Source organism: Pezoporus flaviventris, unplaced genomic scaffold (assembly GCF_033815535.1).
Source record: "Pezoporus flaviventris isolate CSIRO_AGI_PZ_B2104156 unplaced genomic scaffold, CSIRO_AGI_Pfla_v1 ptg000006l, whole genome shotgun sequence".
In the NCBI taxonomy this organism is placed as follows: Eukaryota; Metazoa; Chordata; class Aves; order Psittaciformes; family Psittacidae; genus Pezoporus; species Pezoporus flaviventris.
Genome location: NW_026892554.1, coordinates 20,416,496 through 20,435,697, shown reverse-complemented (window position 1 = coordinate 20,435,697; position 19,202 = coordinate 20,416,496). Strand labels below are relative to the sequence as shown.

General features: G+C 45.4%; 1 protein-coding gene across 3 annotated transcripts in view; it reads right to left on the bottom strand.

The window, feature by feature from the left end:
• NPTN (neuroplastin) overlaps positions 1-19,202 on the bottom strand; it is a 57,876-nt gene that overhangs the window by 17,971 nt on the left and 20,703 nt on the right. For 2 of the 3 annotated variants that reach the window (XM_061447356.1, XM_061447357.1), the window contains exons 1-3: positions 14,065-14,533; positions 8,594-8,762; positions 4,076-4,170 (exon numbers count right to left, since the gene is read on the bottom strand). In XM_061447356.1, the coding sequence (XP_061303340.1) occupies positions 4,076-4,170; positions 8,594-8,762; positions 14,065-14,524 (724 nt within the window). In that variant the 5' untranslated portion in view covers positions 14,525-14,533. Of the gene's footprint in view, positions 1-4,075; positions 4,171-8,593; positions 8,763-14,064; positions 14,534-19,202 lie in introns of those variants that run through there. The other variant, XM_061447358.1, reaches the window with a different exon arrangement.

Sequence of the window (19,202 nt, the reverse complement as noted above, 5' to 3'; positions counted from 1 at the left end):
GTGACAAGGGGTTAGAACTGGATGAGCTTTGAGGTCCCTTCCAACCCAAACCAGTCTGGAATTCCATGAAAATGAGCAAGGGATGAGGAGGGAAGTCAGAAGATTCCCTTGGTGAGATAATGGCACAAAGGCATTGCAGGAAGAGGCACTAAAAAGCTCTGCCTCTCCAGGTGCATGGGAAGAAGGGAGTCTTTGATGGGAAGGCAGGGTGGAGAGGACAGCTGCCCTCCATCAGTCATATTACATACATCAGCATCTTCCTTGATGTTCCTGCTACTTAAAGGGCATCTTCTTCCCCATCCGGTTCTCACTGCTGCTGCTGCGCACCAGACGATGGTCTGGAGTATCAGAAGACACAAACCCATTTCCTCCTCCTTCCCCAAGATCTTTATAAGAGCAGAAAGACTGCAGAGGCAGAATTCCTCAGGCTTGTAGCTCACTGGTTATTTTCCTTTCTTTTAATCTTCACGTTTCCAGAGCTCTGGCATCGCACGGCAACAGCACTGCAGGTGTTCCCGCTGTGTGGCAACGGCAATTCCAAAAGCCTACCTCCAGATGGGGAGCAGGCCTGGCAGGAGCATCATCACTGCTTCTGCTTGAAATAGCCCCATCACACACCACAGCCTGGTTACCTGCAGTGCTGCCAGCCAGCCAGCTCTGCTGCACGTGGGGACAAGAATCCCTGTTTTAAGGCAGAAGCTCCCTAATATCACCAATTGCTCAGGCTGTCGTTTCAGGCTTAGAGCTGCACTCATTCAATGCCCCTAACAGCTCAGAGGGACTGGAGAGGATACTCTAGGTCTTCAGCAGGCGCTTCAGCCAAAAGCCAACTGGGAATTCCAGGAGATTGACATTAAACCCCACTATTTTCCGCTGCTGCCTTAGGAAGTTTGTTACCAAGAAAATCTGCTTGAAATCTGCAGTCCAGCAATTCCCTCAGCCACGCTTGTCTTCCTGCATTTTTAGCTTCCTGCAGAACACATGTAGGGATGCAGGAAGAAAAGGGGCAGCATTACATAAAAGGCAACTGGTGCTGGTGTATCCTGGACTACATCTGCTGCGAGGCATTTGTTCAAGTTGTTCACAAGTTGTCAGGAAGGCCCTATTTTGGTCCACAAGTCAGAACCATCTTTTCTATGTACATCAGCAGTTCAAAATTGCAGTATCATCTTAATTAGCTGTTAAGCAATGACATTTGTGTCTAATTGCTTAACCACAAGTGTACTGTGACAGGCCACACATGCAGGTAAGCATGAAATTACAGCATCTGCACGGCCTAACAAGATTCATGCATCACTAATAGATCACAATGAACAAGTAGGTAACATGAAATAGCGTCAAAATAAAGCTGTTTGCTTTGAGAACTAGAACTGCTTTGACAGAATGTGTACAACATTTACCCCAAGCTGCCTTCCTTTGCAAAGGAAAATGAAACAAAGGGCCTGTGTATTCTTTGCAATAGCATGGATATTATTCAGAGACATTTACAGCCAAGAAAACGGGTGCGATGCCATTGAAGTAGAGCTGTGCAGCTCTTGCAGGAGCACTAGCTCAAAGGAATACTCTCTGATCTAATGAAGTTACGTACAGCACTAGGACTGCAATTAGACTGCAACGTTCTCCAAGTGGTGCTTTGAATTCAGTCCCAATTCATTACTACAGGAGTTGGTAGGAAAGTGGCTGTTCAGAAGCATACACTTGTTCCAATTTGCTTTGCAAAAGACTGGACAAGGTACTTCCCACCCGAGTCAAGCCCTGGTACTTGTCTCTGCCAAGGAGGAGTTTGAGGCCCATCAGCTACTCTGGGATGCTGAGGAGGAGCTGGAGAACAGGGTCACCAAGTCCTGCAATTGTGACTGCTGAGCAAGATGCAGGTGCAAAACTTCCCCAGAGCAGTGCTGGAGTCATCACCCTTTACCTGATGGTTACTTACCTGTATTTATGTATAAAGAGCCTGTGAGAAGCTGTTAGTAGCATTAGTTACTCATCTCTCTCTGCCCCTTGTGCCACTACTCCAGTCAGATCTATGGGCTTTGCTTTTTCCAACATGAAATCCCGTGTCCCTGTAAAGCTCTCTGCCAAGTTCTGTGTCCCTGCCTCTGGCAGCAGAGAAGCCCCAAGCCAAACGTTTCCAAAAGCTCTTTTGAGAACTCATACAAAGCTGTGAAAAGGTCTTACCCAGTCTAGTACCAAAGTTCAGTCTCTAGAAGAGGTTTGCTGCCCAAAGCAGCCTTGAGAAAGCAGAAAGGGCTTAAGATCTTCATTAAGATAATATGAGAAGATTTAGCCAGGAGAGTGTAGGAGCAGAATGCAAGCAAATATCCCCAAAGAGGAAAGAAAACCCAACCTGTACTTCTGTACCCTGAGCACCCAGCACACGAGCTCACCAGAAGTGCAATGCAAGTTTGAATTCAGCTTGCTGCCAGCAAGGCAATAAGGGCTTTCAGTGGGGCAGTCAGATTGTTCATCACTACTAATCCATTTCTCATGTGTCCACATGGCACACACCTCTCAGCTGGGCCAGCATGAACTTGTGCTGCATGAGAATGAGCATGAGCATGGACTTACATCTCCTTTGTCCTTGCAGAAGCAGCTTCTGCATCAGATTTGCTTCCACACTACATTTTGACAGGTTGTTTTACGCAAGACCATTGGAAGAGCAATCTGAAAAATCAACCCAGCAAATCAGCAAGCTTTTCTTGGTACAGCATCAGTCAGAATGCTCATTCCTCTGGCAATATTTATGTCTGCATGGTTCAAAACCGCTGCTCTCTGGAGAGGAAAGATGGCACTCAGAATAATACTGCCCGTTTGTCATTTCCCACAGCCTGCTGAATTACTCCCACTTCCTCCCTTTGGATTCGGGAGCCTGACCATGCACCAGAAATGCCCAGGAAAGAGGTCAGCTTTTGCTACAGATCTGTGGCCCTGATTTAAACAGCAAGGATCACAATACACATGGGGCTAAGCTGCATCACTGTGCAGGGGTGCTGAGACACAGTGTGAAGCAGCCTCCTTCTCCCTTGCTATATTCAAACAGCAGCAGGGGAAGCTCACATTGAACCAGGGCTCTAAGGAGGATGGTAAAGAATGCTGGCTTACTTTCAGATGAGTTGACAGTAAGTACACCTCCATCAAGCAAGCATCAGCATAGTCCTGGGCACATATAGGCTGGTTGTGAGACTTTAAACATGGATTTGGGTTAACTCGCCTACCTTTGGTTAACAAAGCTGCCCTAATGCCCTAATTCCAACCTACTGCAGCACAGAAGGGGCAAACCAAGGCTCCTGCAGTGATTTTCAGTTATTCAACTGCATTGTGGCAGGAGTTTAACACTGTGTAAAACTCCATCACCTCCATATACCCTATATATTCATATTATCCTATTACCCCTATGTTCTACATCTAACAGAAACCCTGCTGTTTTGTTCAGCAACTACAGCAAAGCTCAGTGCAAACCTTTCACATTCTGCAGTTTCTATCCATGATTTAAGGTTCCTGAAGATGTCAGGAAGCTACTAACATGCACAAGACAGTGACAAAAAAGGGTGCATGAAAGTAGAAACCCCCTATCTGGCACAGGGCATCTGTCCTAACCAGAACCCAGGCCTTCCCAGGAACTGAAATAGCTCCTGCAGACAAAACCAGTTCCAAGCTGCCACACTCTTTTCAGGACAAATTCAAAGTACATTGAATGCATTCAAATGGCCTGAGTTACTGTGAGACAGGGAGGAAGCAACAGCCTTTGCAGGAGCAAACACATGTTCTACAGCAATCTTCATCCTGCTGGCCAGGCTTGCTCTCCTCTGATAGCCGGATTTACCAAAGGAGCATAGGGGGTGTTTTAGCATCCCTTGTGTGGGCCACAAACGCAATGGCCACGCTCCCATATCCATGAGATCTTTCCCCTATGACTTTCCCTTAAAATCCTAAGCAGGGACTGGACACAGGCTCTGTATCATTAGGGGAGGCCTCGAGTTACAGACACACAGCAAACGACAGAGGCAGTAAAAGCATTTCACTTGCAGGGAGAGGAAACGAAAAGCACACAAAAAAGAAGCAAACAAGAGAGTACCTCTCACTTCTATAGTGGCGTTGGCTATGGGAGAGTTTGAAAACACAAACACGCACAAGTATTCCCCTGACTCTTCTGCTCTGGGCTTCAAAATCCTGCAGACAGGGAGAGAACACAGGAGCCGTGTTAAATACTGTGTTAGCAACCAAACCCAAGCAGGCCAGGAGCTTATTTCTTCCCCACACACATTAATCTTTGCACTGAATTTCACAGCTATTGGCTGCTACTTCAAGGTGTGGTGTACAGATGAACCTACTTGAAATAAAGGCTGGTGCTGGCCAAGAAAAAGGGTGAGCTCTAGTCTGGAAAGTCAGGAGCAATTTAGCTGGAAAAAGCTGCATTTAGCTCAAAAGCAAAGAAGGAGCCCAACATCAGTTAACTAGCACTACAGTTAGTTTGATGCAAGTCATCCTCAAGTCAGTAGCCTACTTGGCAGGTATTGTCTCCCACTGAGTGGGAAACAGGCTTTGAAGGTACTACCTCCATTGAGTATGGAGATGTATACTACTATACATCAGTAGGATAGCATGGCCACTTGGAAGCAACACACTACAAGTACAACCAAGGCTGACACTCCTCTTCAAAGCTGTTTTCCTTTCTCCAGAGCAGGTATGAGACTGCTCCATTAACAGTTTCCTCTGATTCAAACTGGATGTGGAAAAAACACAAAAGCTGGTCAACTCCTGAAGGAAGACAGCACACAGGAGTCTGATGCCGCTGAGAATTAGGCAAGACCGACACAGTAACAACCAGCTGAGGGCAAACCAGATGCAAACCAGCCAGAGTTAAAGCTGAGCTATGACAAATGCCAGGCACCCAAAAATGAAGATGAAGTTACACTAGAGATGGTGCTGCCTTCAAGTTCACCAGCTTTTGTTGTCTTTCAGAAAGCTTGTGGATACTTAACAGCTCTATGCATATGTTCTTCAGATATTGAGCTACAAAAGGCATCTTAGACTAGGGGAGCATATGATGATGTGATGCAGAATTTACATCTCCACGGGTTCTCCTCATCCCCCCCTCTACTGAAAGGCTTCTTGACTTTGCTTTTTTATTAAAACACATGAAGCAAATCACATGCAGATGAGGAGCGACCCTGCACAGAGCACTGTAAGGAAATAATTCAACTACTTCCTTATACATGGAAACTGCTTAGACACATGGAAAAAGCTGCTCAGTTACACACAACCTTTGGACTCAGGTCTTCACTGGTTAGAGCACTTACTTTCCAGAATCGCTGGTGAAAGCCTGAAGTTGGTTATGAAGTTAATACATAGAATCATAGAATGGTTTGGGTTGGAAAGGACCTTAAGACCACCCAGCTCCAATCTCCTGCCATGGGCAGGGACACCTCACCCTAGGCCATGTTGCCCAAGAGTCCATCCAACCTGGCCTTGAACGCTGCCATGGATGGAGCATTTACCACTTCTTTGGGTACCCTGTGCCAATGCCTCACCACCCTCACAGTAAACTTCTTCCTTATATCCAACCTGAACTTCCCCTGTTTCAGTTTGAACCCATCACCCCTTGTCCTATCGCTACAGCCCCTGATGAAGAGTCCCTCTCCAGCACCCTTGTAGCCCCCTTTAGATACTGGAAGCTGCTGTTATGTTTCAGCTCATCTATTTTAAGGATCTGCAATAGTGTGGGTAGGCAGAAAACACCTGGCTTTCTATAATCGCATTTAGGACCTTAACAATTAAGTTACGGTACTCTGACGGCTGCTGTTTCTTATCCATTATAGTCAATACTTAAAAGCTGGGGGGAAAGATGCTGTATTCTTTCAGTTCTACACAGACTGCTTTTCTTACAGTGTGAAAGTACAAGAGCCAGTACTCGAGTATTATTACCATGAATCATTAAAGCAAATGGAAACTGATCCAGTTGCCAAGTTTTAAAGACAGACAAGCCCCTGAAACAAGCCTCCTTAGCACCAGCTTCCTTCAGGCCTGCGGCTTCAGGAGGAGCCCAGCTTTTTGCAGACGAAGCCTTTTGAGCAGATGCGAAACAAGAGCTACAAATAAACCCCAAGGGCTGGATTGGTTTAGCTCAGGAAGTCTGAATTAACTGCTGAGAAGTCTGCAAAGAACTCACTACTTCTGTCCTCCGAACGCTGAGTGCAGACAAGAGTCTGCAATGAAAGCACAGGATGGCCAGAACCACTTCCAGGCACCTTCTGCCTGTACAATAATACACTACAAGTAATTCTTGCCCCTTTGTCATTAAAATGCTGAACTAAAGCCCCAGATTTAACTCTGAACATCCTGATTTTAGCTGCTTTCCAGCAAGAACAGCTCCACCAAGGTGGAATGAAGAATTAAGAACACTGTATTCCATCTCTAATGCTGTCTGAAGCAAGGGGTTTAAAGTAGTTGCACCTATAAATTCTGAAGCTTCCTGGATGGCAAACAACACTGACCTTCGAGTACTAACAACATTCTACAGCCAGCCAATGCATGTTAATGACTGAAAAGCCAAGAACCTGAAACTTTTTAAAGGAAAATTAAGAGAATACAAAAGATTAACCAATGCTGGTGTTAAATCTCCTCTTTTAACCACATCTATGCTGCCATTGCCTGCATGGATCCTCGCAGGCAGGATTTGGTACTGCTAGATTTAAAGAGTAACTAACTCAAACTAGAAGTTAACAAACAGATCAAACTGTGTGATCATCTGCAGCAACAAGATGCCACAGAAAGCCTGAACCCACAAAACGCAGCAAAGCAGCTCAAAAATGATCAGGAATTCAAGCTTTACTCTGCAAGGGCAGATCTACCCATTTCTCAAGCTGTCTCCGTGACTGCAGTGTGGTCCAGCAACCACTTCACTCACCAGGAGCAAAGGGACTTTATGGTTTGCCCATCTCACTGCTTTCTTCTCCAGGAAGTGAAAACTGAAAATAAGTCTAATCCTTCCTTTACAAAGGAATTTGGAAGGGAAAGTCCACCCTGGCTTGGAACAGCCTGCAAAGAAGTCAGACTGATCCTTAGTTCCCTGAATAATAACATGCAATTTTCAGTGCCTGTGATGCAAAACGCCTCTTGTACCACTCAAACTGGTGCTTTTGGACAAAGCTACTCATCAAGTTAATTGCTAGATAAGAAAGCAGAGCCTTCAAAACTCAGCCCCAGTGTTAAACACTGGAGGCAGGAAGTAACAAGATGGAATTATGGAATTGAGACTTTTTTTAACTGCAAAACTGAACAGCTAATGCAAGGTGAGCTGAAGTGGGAGCAAAAGGTGAAAAGTTGAACACAGCTTTATCAGAATCAAACCTCACTTCCATAATCCCGTGGATGAAAGGATGTTTTACTAAGGCAAGGAAAACCTGGAATATCTCTTCATCCTGTACCAAGAAGCAACACCAGCGTGGTAAAGAGCCCACAGTACTCTGCTAGAGATGGAAAAAAGCCCACTGAGTGTGTAGGCATGTTTCCTTGCTTCACTGTACAGCCAAGGAACGTTAAACAAGCAGCACTATATGTAACTTAGTGGGCCCTGACCAGACATAAGCACCTCGTCCTGGTGTTAAGAGCTGAGTAGGAGGGTCAGAAGGGGTCTAATGTCTCCAAAGAATGAGTTACCACCAATGGTTAAAACATTCCTTAAGTGCTCTTCATCTTTGCTTGACACTGACCACAAAGCTGGATTTGCTATCCCTGCTGGCCTGGAGTGAAGGAAATGGAAGGACAAAATAAGAAAGCAAGAAAATGGCACAGACAAAACAGATCTCTGATGGCACCACTTCAAGATGAGAGCGAGCTTCACATGCTCTCATCAACTCCATGGCAAGATAGCCCCACTGAAGGAATACAGAAACCCTCCAAGGATTTCTGCCCCATCCCTGGCAGTGCTCAAGGCCAGGTTGGGCACAGGGGCTTGGAGCAAGCTGCTCTAGTGGAAGGTGTCCCTGCCCGTGGCAGGGGCTGGAACTGGATGAGCTTTAAGGTCCCTTCCAACCCGAACCAGCCTGTGATACTTGATTCTACAGTGGAACAGAAGAGATGGCTGCACATGTTCTGTTCTCCTTCACACCCTTAGATGGAAGGTAGAGACAAAGCCAGAACATGTGCATGTGGAACAGATTAAAGCTGAAAACGTGGAGTACTGACAAATAAGAAGCATGAGCGATACAGCTGCAATGGCTTAATCAAGATGCGATATCATTTCATAGTAGTGACCTGACAACTCACAGAACACAGAGTTTATCTCCCAAGCCCAGAAAATGACTAAGCCAGCTGAATTCAGCAGTGATTTGTGTGCTGGGATTCCCTCTGTGATGAAGATGCACAGCTGCAGATCCATCTTCATTTTAGACATATACTGAAGTCAACAAACTTCCCAGAATCTTTCTTTCAGCACTATTCATACTCTGTGGAACCTCTAGTGCAGATCAGCTCCGTTCATCTGACCACTGTGAAGCTGAACCAGGAAGCCTGGAATCCCAAGGTGTGTTCCAAAGCCATAGCTCTACCAGGTTTATCATTCTCCCATGAAGATGATTCCGAAAGGACTTACTTGTATTCTGTAGTGTTTGAAGGTTTTCTAGTGCCAGGGATCTCTTCTCCATTCTTCACCCAATAACTGGCAGAAAGGGGGCTGGGACTTGTGGTGAGGTTACACTGCAATGTGACAGCCGGACCGTACAGGTGAATGACTACATCCTCGCTGGCATTGATCCTGGGCTCTGAAACAAAGGACATGTTAAATAGCCACAAATCCTCCCTGGCAACTGTGCCACGCTAGTCTAAAATCCAAAAGGGGGAATTGGGAAGGGAAAAAAGACTACACAAGGAACGTAAGTGCACTAATTTGGGAGACAGCAAGGAAGTCACAATAGAACTTGGTGAAGGCAACACCTTATGGATCAGCACTCCTAGATGGGAAAGAGGGAATTATTGAGGTTGTTTAATATTCAACATCACTACAGATTCCTGTGTAACACCATTAACCAATGGCTTATTTCAACACTACTGACCGTGACACGGAAAAATACATGTCCTGTGACCACACATAAGAGACCAGCCAGGCCTTCGGCATAAACTTCTTTCTGGCCGCAAGTTGGTTCCTCTACTTTGAGGTTTAGGAATAAACCCATTTTCTATAGAGAAGTTAAAGAGTCCTCTGAATAATATTTCTGAACTTCCTCCTGCAAAAAGGCTCATGTCTACGTATGGAAAACATCCTGTGAACACAAGATATTTCAAATGGCCCAACTCTGCTGATGTCTGAAATCCGAGTGTGAACAAGGCACGAGTCTGATGAAGAATGGCTGAAAGCAGCCCTTAAAAATAAGAAGTAAGAATATGCACCATGTTAAAATCAGAGTCTGGAACCATTTCATGTCTAAAGTAACCTTAAGCATTTATGAAGAGCATAAAGCAAAGGCAAGCCTCATTGCACAAGCAGACCACAGGCATTATACATGGTGACAGCTGCAACAGGCACTGAAGCCAGGCTGTGGCACATTACAGCCTTACCTGGGAACAAACTCACCTTTTTTAGGGGACAGCCTTTCAAAAGTGATACTATTGGCATGAGGGCACTGCCCTTACATTTACTTGATAACCACATTCTCTTAAGATTGTGTAGATGGCTATTACCCTCTAACAAACAAGGTTGATGAGAGTTTAGGATAGTCAAGTTTCTTCCCAAACTTGGAGAAAAAAAAAGACCTTTTTATTGAAGGTCTCATGTCAAGTTTTCTGTAAATCCCAGAAACCTATCCCAGGATGACAGAGCTCGAAGGAAATGTAGTATTGCTATCAGCCTTCCAAACACATCCACATTTAGTAGTGGCTATAGTTCAGCTTGAGCTAAAGGCCGCTGCTATAGCGGCGTCTACCATGGCAGTGCTGCTGTGTGTCCTCTCCTTTGATGCATCTCATGACTTCCAAGGGTGAAATGAATTCCAAAGAGGTAGCTGTTACCTGCTGCTCATTTCACCCACCACGCTCCCATGGTGCTGGGTCAGGTGAGGAAGTCGGGCAGGGATGAACCTCTGTCACTTCTGCAAGTCAGCACAGGGCTTTTCAATGCTGTACATTTAGTTATGCCTCCTGGTAACATATTTGGGATATAAATTTAGTCACAGCCATGCAGCCTTTTGGATATTCATCTGCAAAGTGCTTGGAACACCAGTTATGAAACAGAATGAGGGGAAGTGGAAAATACCACTATGGCATTTTTCAACATAAAACATTCATCTAGCCAATAGTCCAGTACTAGACTATTGCCCGGGGAGGCAGGGAATAAAAACATTCACCTACTAATAACCTGACAAAGGCGTTCCAGTTCTGTGCATCTATTCCCCCTTTCTTCAGCTACACAGCTTCTTTTCACATCTATTTAAAACTAGGACTATCATTTCAGTGCAGAAAAACTGTCCGGTGCTGGAGTAACGGAGGGGGTTTGACACTTTGCTATTACCATGTACTTTCAACTGAGTTTCTGCTTCATTTTCCCCATACTTGGGTCCTATGGGGTAGAAAATAAATGTTTTTTTTCCTTGGATGCTCAAGGCAGGGTCTCCAAGCCTGTAGCCTGCAAAATAAGTGCTGTGGTTTCCTTTTAGGAGGAGGTCCCTGGCAGGACAGCACCACATCCAGCAAGTGCTGCTGGAAGAGATGCTGATGCTGTCTGTGCTGGGCTGAGACACAACCTGAAGCAGCGACCAGCCTGTAGGGATCCTGGAAACAGGAAGCACACATGCTGCCATCAGAGAGCGCTGCACAAATGCCAGCACCAGGAAAAAGGCACTAAGAAAACCTGGACCTAGTCCCTACATAAACTGGAAAGTTAAAGACTTAATCCAGAAGGGGGCTGACAATGGGAATCTGCTTTCATGTTCTATTGACAGGGGACTCCTTGGCCTCAACACTGGTGAAGCAGAATCACAGAGTGGTTTGGGCTGAAGGGACCTTAAAGCTCATCCAGTTCCAACCCCTGCCACGGGCAGGGACACCTTCCACCAGAGCAGCTTGCTCCAAGCCCCTGTGTCCAACCTGGCCTTGAGCACTGCCAGGGATGGGGCAGCCACAGCTTCTCTGGGCACCCTGTGCCAGCGCCTCAGCACCCTCACAGGGAAGAGCTTCTGCCTGAGAGCTCATCTCAGTCTCCCCTCTGGCAGGTTAAAGCCATTCCCCTTGGCCTGTCCCTGCAGGCCTTACGCACATACAAAAAAAACTACAAAAACCATACAAAACAACAAAGAACATTAGAAAAAAAACCCCTGCCTGGATCTGCAGCTCTTACCTACATCTCTGCTAAGCTGCAATGTCCAGACAACACTTAGCACTCCCAAGCTTGCTGTGCTGGAATTGGCTGCGGCTTTCTGTGCCTGACTTGCAGCTTTTTAACTTTTAGGTGAAGAAAACACAGGCAACTGCAATCTCCTTTACATCTTTTTACCTGAATTTATGGTATTCTGATCGAGCTCAATAAACAAGCAATCAGGCTGTTGTAGTCTCATTTAATTCTAGGGGACAAACTGCAAATGGAATACTACTGGGACAGCAACACCCAAAGAACATCCACTTGAAAAAGCAAAATGCTGAAGAGTCTCTTTCACAGATCACTCAAACTGCCCATTTTATGTGAGATCAGGTTTTCAAGTTAAAAAACCCAAGCCAAACCCCTCAGTAAGTGAAATTCTTCACCTAAATGAGGAATGAGACAGAAGCCAGATGCTTGTTCCTGGGGCTAAAACTTGATTTTCAAAATCAAATTGCACTTGGCCTCTCTGCATTCAAATGCTGGTAGTTGAGACAAGCTGTGATTGAAAGGATAGTGCTCTTTTGATACATCTGACGTTCCGTTTCAGTGATGCCATGTGAAGTCAGCAGCAAATTGGCCATCGTTAGCTGGAAACTCCAATGTGTTTAATCACAAATTCCCATTTTGATGACAAATCGTGGTCACACACACACAATAGCACAGCTGAGACATTTTAGGCAGCTTCAGATGGTCTCCACCTTCCAGGGACAGCTCGGAAACCTGTTTTCCCTCCCATTATCACCATTTCCAGCGTGGTGTTGCAGGAGTTTGATGTCCAAGTGGTCTGTTTCCCAAGCAGAAGCTGGTCTCATACACAGCGTTACAGAGTTAAAGCGTTAAAGTAACTGGTTCAAATACAAGAGTAAACCACAAAGCAGCAGAATTACCCTGGGCATAAGGCACTTGGCAATGAAGTCACAACACACACTTCAGAATTAACATCAGGTGCAACAAGATGATAGCAACTGGGGAGTAAATGAAAGGTTAAACTCCAATCCCTGGAGCAGGTTAGTATCAAAGGCCTGAGAGAGGAAAAACCCACTTTCCATATGGAGACATCTTCACAGTAATTCAATCCCAAATGGTGGCTTTTCATATGAAAAGGATTTTTTCCCTCAGTAGGTTACTGACACTGACTGGTCACAAAGAGGGGAGCACAGGACACCAGGCTTGTCACGCTCCAGAAGAGCTAAAGGTCTTACAGGGGCAGAGGGGATGTCCAGGAGACAATACTTCCTAGAAGACAAATCTTTCAGCTTTGTCTTAAGGTCGTATCATTTCCTCCAATTACATAGCTCTTGCTGTTGTAGGTCATGCAAGTAATCTACACATCCAATCCTTTGGGACCTCAAAGGGCAAAGGAGGAACCAAGCAGTGGGACTGAAAGCTGAGTGGGTTTGAGCTGAATGACCCAGTGCCACTTAAATCCACACGTCAGTCCACAGTTTGGGTTTCCTCTCAATTTTTCCACATACATCCATGTTGTTTCCATTTCCCAGAGGGAAGGTCTCTGATCCAGGCAAGCACTGACTGCAGCACCACATCTTAGAAAGAGTTTGGGGTTGATATTTAAAGGTGTTCCAAAACCTGAGACATAATTACAGAGTTTGGCATCTTTGTGCCCAGACAAATCTCAAAGGGGTACTCACAGAAGAGGTTTATTTAGGCACAGAGCGCAAGAACAAGATAAAGCCTACACTCTTTGCCATGTTAGGACGTCACAGAGAAAGCAAGCTCTCCTGTAACCCCATGCTCATGTTGCACATTTAGTTCACTCTACCTATAACTCATTAGACATTTGCTTCCTCTTGTTAGTGAAGGCAAGAGTTTTACACCTTACACCAAATGAAACGGGGTTCTTCCTACTACCTCTGCAATATAAATGTCCAAGCTCATCTGGGACTGCTTTAAAAGTGAGCTGAATGCAGGAGAGTCTTCTAACAATAAAGAACAAAAAAAGCCATTCTGCGTCAACTATATTCTCTGCTTTTGAAAGCTTTTTCTGCTGTCCAAAATTGCCTTCTCAGATGAAAATCATGACCTAAATGTTATTAGTTCAACACTGGGGAGGAAGATATTCCCCCCCCCCCCCCCCTTCCTTCATAGGCTGGGTTAAAAATAGCTGCATCAGGTTCAGTGCTGCTGCATCAGTTCAGTGCTGCTGCATCAGAGAAGCCACCAGGAACATGCTGCAATTCAGAAAGGAGAAAAAACACCACGACTTCATGGAAAAATCTCACCATTAAAGGCCACATGTAACTGAAAGGGAAGGAGTTGTACAGCAGCATATATGCAACCGAAACCATGCGAGAAGGCATTCAGAGAGAACTCCAAGAGAACAGAATCAAAATGAAATGGCTAGACCTGGGAAGAACACAAATCAAATATGAAGGCACTCATGAAGAAGCCAGTGTTAGGGGGACTAGAAACCTACTATAACACTAAGGGGGAGGGAATAAACATAGATTCAACACTGGGCTTGTTTTCACACAGAAGCTCTGAAACTAATCCACAGATTTTTCCCAAGTCCTTTGATCCTAAGGAGAAGAGACACAGAGGGCAGACAACGGCAGCACTACGGGTGAAGGAGCAGTCTTGGGTTCAGAACAAGAGCACAAGGGAGCAGAGGGTTGGATGGGGGGTGACAGGAGGGTGAGGGTCACTAGACTGCCTCTAGATACTACAGTGCCACTACTGTAGGGTGCCGGACTCACTCTGAAGGACGCTTATAGTAGCCTGGGCTCGAATCCACGTTATGGAGGGATTTTGCCTCAAGTCATTCCTCCTGGGATCGTTGCTGGCCCTGCACTCGTAAGTCCCAGAGTCTTCCAAGGTAAGGCGGGTTATCCTCAGCACACTCACCCCATTCGCCCCGTAGGCGGTGTTAATGGTGACACGGCGCTTCCGAGCGCCATCCCACAGCTGTTTGAAAGACTCAGCCCGGTTGACTTCAGCATACCACCATTGGATCTCTGGAGTGGGGTTCCCAACCACATCACAGTACAGTTCAAAGGCGTCCCCCGTGAGTTTAGTTTCTGACATGGGCGACTTGACAAACCCAGCTAGAGGGAGGGGCAGCAGAAACGCAGTGACAGAGCGGCAGAAAACAAAAGAGCTTATAAAGAACAAAGCAATGGGGTGCAGAAAACAAAGAGTTAGAGGAGACATTAGCATCTACAGTAACACAACTTGCATAGGAAAAGCGCAACCCTGGGCACTGGTGGATGGAGGTAGTCTGGAACAGCCCACTCCCGTTTGGAGCATGGCTTCATGGCATGAAGTGCTTCTCCAGCCACACTGGGGGATCCATCCGTGGCAGCTGTGCTTGCAGCACACACCAGCTCGGAGGTACCTCCGAGCAGACTGATGGGTTTTCAAGCCCCTTTCAGTTGTGTGGACTCTGTAACTGGCAAGCGTTGAGTGCTCATGGCCAGATGGCTTTTCTCTGCAGGGATTTCTGGCTTCCTATGACCCATCTACACAGGGGACAAAGGGTAAAACTTTCACCTTCTGGCCTGCACAGCTCATGACTCTGAACCCTGCTTTGACCTTTCCTGCCATCTATTTTGGACCTCCAAGGGAGGGAATTCCCCGACATCCAAGTGACCTACTTCCTGAAGTAGCTGGACCACCACAGCTCCAGAAGCCTCACAACCTGCTATGGTAAAGTGCTATATACACACACAGGCCAAAATACCCTTCTGATAGCTGGGAAATCAACAGCATCAAAGGTATTTTGACAGAGCACATGATTTTTGCCTTCTGAAACAAGATGCTGAGCTGACATTCGTGATCAGGCCAAAATATCTTTATTATGGCATGGAATCCTTCAATACTTACCAGCTTTAGAGCTGTGTTAAGAGCACGGACATCTTAAATTGTCCTTTAATCCTATTTTCCAAGGTATCCATTGAAAACAGTGTTGCCTTAAAGCTAGACTCTTCCCCCAGCAGCCCCCCCCTCAAACTACAGGATGAGAATACAGCTGGCCAGACAGATTATGCGCCAAACCTGTCATATACTGCAGTGCTCCCTTTAGCAAGCAGGGTTAGAGTGCCACACAGCTGATAAACCTCAGATTGTGTCATCCCTCTCCTCAAATTCATGGCTTATTTTCAGGGAGAGGACTGAAAGGCAGTTCAATGGATATTAGAACACAGAAAGGTTAAAGCCTTGGTAAGATTTCTGATGTGCACTCATTAAATAGCATTCCCCTTCCCATTGCGTGGCCACGCTCATGAAATGTTTGCACATTGACAACTACATGGGAAGTCTGCACCGTAGATGGATCTCTAAAGAATAATCTGGGCAAGAAAACAAGGCCAAGAGTCCCTAGAGTACACACATAGCCTGTTCCTTGCCAGCACAGTCCAGTTTGAAGAGCAACTGTGCTGTAGCTGCAAGGAACGGCTACAAGAACACTCAAAAAATAGCAAGTATTAACCTCAGAAATGGTTTCAATTACAACCTCATTTGACAGGGATGCTCCAGCCTCACACTCTAACACTAGAGGAGGTGAGCTCTGTGATCAAATATTACAGCAAATAATCCAGTGCTGCAGGGAGAAAGACGAAAAGCTATTGCACTACAAGTGCCTCTAATTGCTCGTGGTAGTAAACTGCTCCAAGACCACTGTCGTGGCTTCTTGAGGTTAACAAGGATCACACTGGTTTCACACTGCTGTTCGAGGTAACACAGGAGCCTGGGTTATGATCTTGCTCTGCTGGACTGTCCCCATTTCAATGGATGCTGAAATAGGAAAACTATTCCCACAGAGGCACCAATCAAACAGAGAGGCTGACATCTACCTCAACATGGTTTACTAGACACAACAGGCTGAAGCACTGGCATAGGACACAGACTATCTTCTTTCCAAATCTTAGTGCTTTTCCCTCCTATACCAAAGCGTTTTTCTCCTACCTTCCACCATAAGACCGAGACGAGCCAAAGAGATGACAGCACTTCAGGGAAGATGCTCAAGAAGGGATCCACCTTCTACAGGTTCATTGTCACAAAGATGCATCATGAAATGCATCCCTGTAGTCAAAGGCCAAGTGATCCCAAATCCTAATTCAATCCTATTTCTCCAGCTGTCCTGGCTACTAAGCAACCACTTCCTCAAGAACACCTCCTTGCCTGGCCTTTGTAGCGGGGATAAAAGGCTGTAACTGCATATTTTAACATAATATGAGCTGCACTCCTGCTGGGGTACACAATAGACATATGTGGCATGAGAGAGTGATGGAAGTCCTGTAAATCCTCTTATTAAAAGCATTCTCAGTAATTTGACTAAAACAAGCTGTCAAAAGCTTTCAGGGTTGAATCTGGTTCTGTATTCACTAAGCTGTTAAAAGTACTGTAACTTCTGCACAAAGCCTAAAAATAATCTAAAAAGATTAAACTGGACCACTGCAGCAATAGGCCCCTTTAGAAAATATTCCCCAGGTTGAAGTTTTAAACCTACATTTCCATCCATTTCAAATCCTCTTGAAAAACAACATCTCAGATGATGATATATTTCAATGCAACGCTTGATGTTCATCTGAGCAACCCTGTTATCAGCACACATTAAGATGGCAAAGAAAACACACAAATATGTTTTCATACAATCACAGAGTCATTTGGGTTGGAAAGGACCTTAAGGCTCATCCAGTTCCAACCCCCTGCCAAAGGCAAGGGCACCTCACACTAGACCATGGTGCTCACTTGGTGGCATTCCCCACCCCAGCAAGAGGTAAAAGTGCTCTTCAAAAAAGGTATTCCAGGCTACAGTAAAATCCTGAATGGACAGATGGGAATGAAGGCAGTAGAAAAGCCTCCATATACAAGTTAATAAACACTTTGCATTACAAAGGGCTGGGGTTAATGTTCTTCATTTCAGTCATTCAGAACAGCAAAGGCAAGACATCAAACAGCATCAGTAAGCAGAGGCGATGCTTGCAGCTACTGTACATCTGCCAGAGGGCCATTTCCCAGTAAGATCTGTAGCTAGGAGCTAAAAGAGCTGAAACCTGCCAGTTCCAAGCAGACATGTTTCTGAGGAAGGGAGGAATAACAGGGAAAAAAGGCTACGTATTACAGGGAATACTCCCTGGAACACCACAGGAGCCTGGGAAGTAAAGCGCTCCTGCTTTTTTGGCAATTGTCAGTGATTTCCATTATTGCTCAAAACCAGACAGAAAATGACACTCTCCAGATTTCATTGCTTACATAAGAGGCTTTCAGAGCCCAATAGTTTCCTTACTTGGTCTTCTCCAAGCACAGTACTGCTGCCTCATTATTATCGTGTTCTGGTCTAGAGACAGGAGCACCAAGGGAACAAATACATAGCAAAACACAAACAGATCAAGCCAAGAGGTCAAGGTTTTGTTAAAGTGATTATACTGGAGCCATTTCAAACTGAAAACCTGCCCTGATTTGTGATTTACAGCTGCCTGATTCCCAAAGGGTAAAGTGTAGGAAGAATCATTGTCGGTGTATGAGTGTCAGCCCTTTACACAAGAGCAGAGCGAAACTGCAGCCAACACTGGAAAGCTCACAAAGGTCAGGGCTCTTGGGAAGGGGAGGAAGGAGGCAATAATCCACAGATCATACCTTAAGATCATATAGAAGGAAGAAGCAGAATAGCCCAAATCTGCAGTGAATCCTTAATGTCAAATACAACAGGAATAAGCACCTTCAAGGGCTTACAAGAAAATTGTGTTGTAACTGTTCATTCTATCAGCAGCTGTATTTACTGCATTATAGTCGTGAATGAGTTATTCTGTTATGTAGCAAGTTCTCATTCAAAGGTGTTTGAAGGGGAGGGTTGTTCAGGTTTGGGATACCTTTAAAGCCAGTTGCTATCACGCATAAAGAACAAGGGAAAACCTGTTGTTAAACATCTCTCCCAGGGGCTTGAGAGGTCTTCATGATATACCACAATGCAAGAAGTATCACACACTGTGGTCCAAGGTGCAGCTACTCAAGTACACCATTATCTTTCCAACTAATCATAACTTTGTCGTTATTCCTTGAAGGTTATTTGCATGCAGGACAGAAAGAGTAAGTGGCAACAGCATTAAATCACTGCAGAAGTTGATCTCAGCCATCACTGTGAGGATAAAGGCGAGGAAAGCAATTGACTAATGCTCTAACAGCAGAGAAACAAGTTAGCCTCCACATACAGTTCTGCCAAAGGCTAATGAAATCCAGTTCCCAGCAGGGCTCCTCACATTCGCAATCCCCCCATAGTAAAATGCGTATTTTGGTGAAGAACCACTAAATCTAATTGGAGAAAAAGTGCATTCTGAAAGCCAGGTGCACCTGAACTGGGAGTGGGGGAGAAGCTCAGAGCCAGCCAAAAAATCCCATATGCAGTAGGAGAAATATGTACAGCAGCCTCGGAGAGCCAGAAAGCTGGAAAAGCTCCATGTTGGCCAAATGCTGAGGTCAGAAGAGGAGAGCGGACAGCGAGCCTGAAGATGGACAGCTTAAAGGAGCACAAAGGCACAGCTTTACCACTCCTGAGCAACTCGATTTCACTGAGGAGGCTTTACTAATGGAAGACACCTTTTAGAGAGTCGCTTTTCTTCTGCCAGTACTTATGAGCTACCTGTTGGACAAACGCAGGCAAGGCCAAGCCAAGCTACGTTCTCAGCTTTACATACCAGCAATGCCCTTCCAACTGCACCTATTGCCCTCACTGGCACAAGCCAGAGAAGAGGCAGCAACCGAGTTCCTCTAGAAGAGGTGTAGGTGGGAGAAGAAACAAGACTTATCCTCTTGTTGACGTGATGATGGAACTGGAGGATTAAATTTATGCACATTACAAGCATGTGGAAACATCTAACTGTAATCTCAACAAACTCCA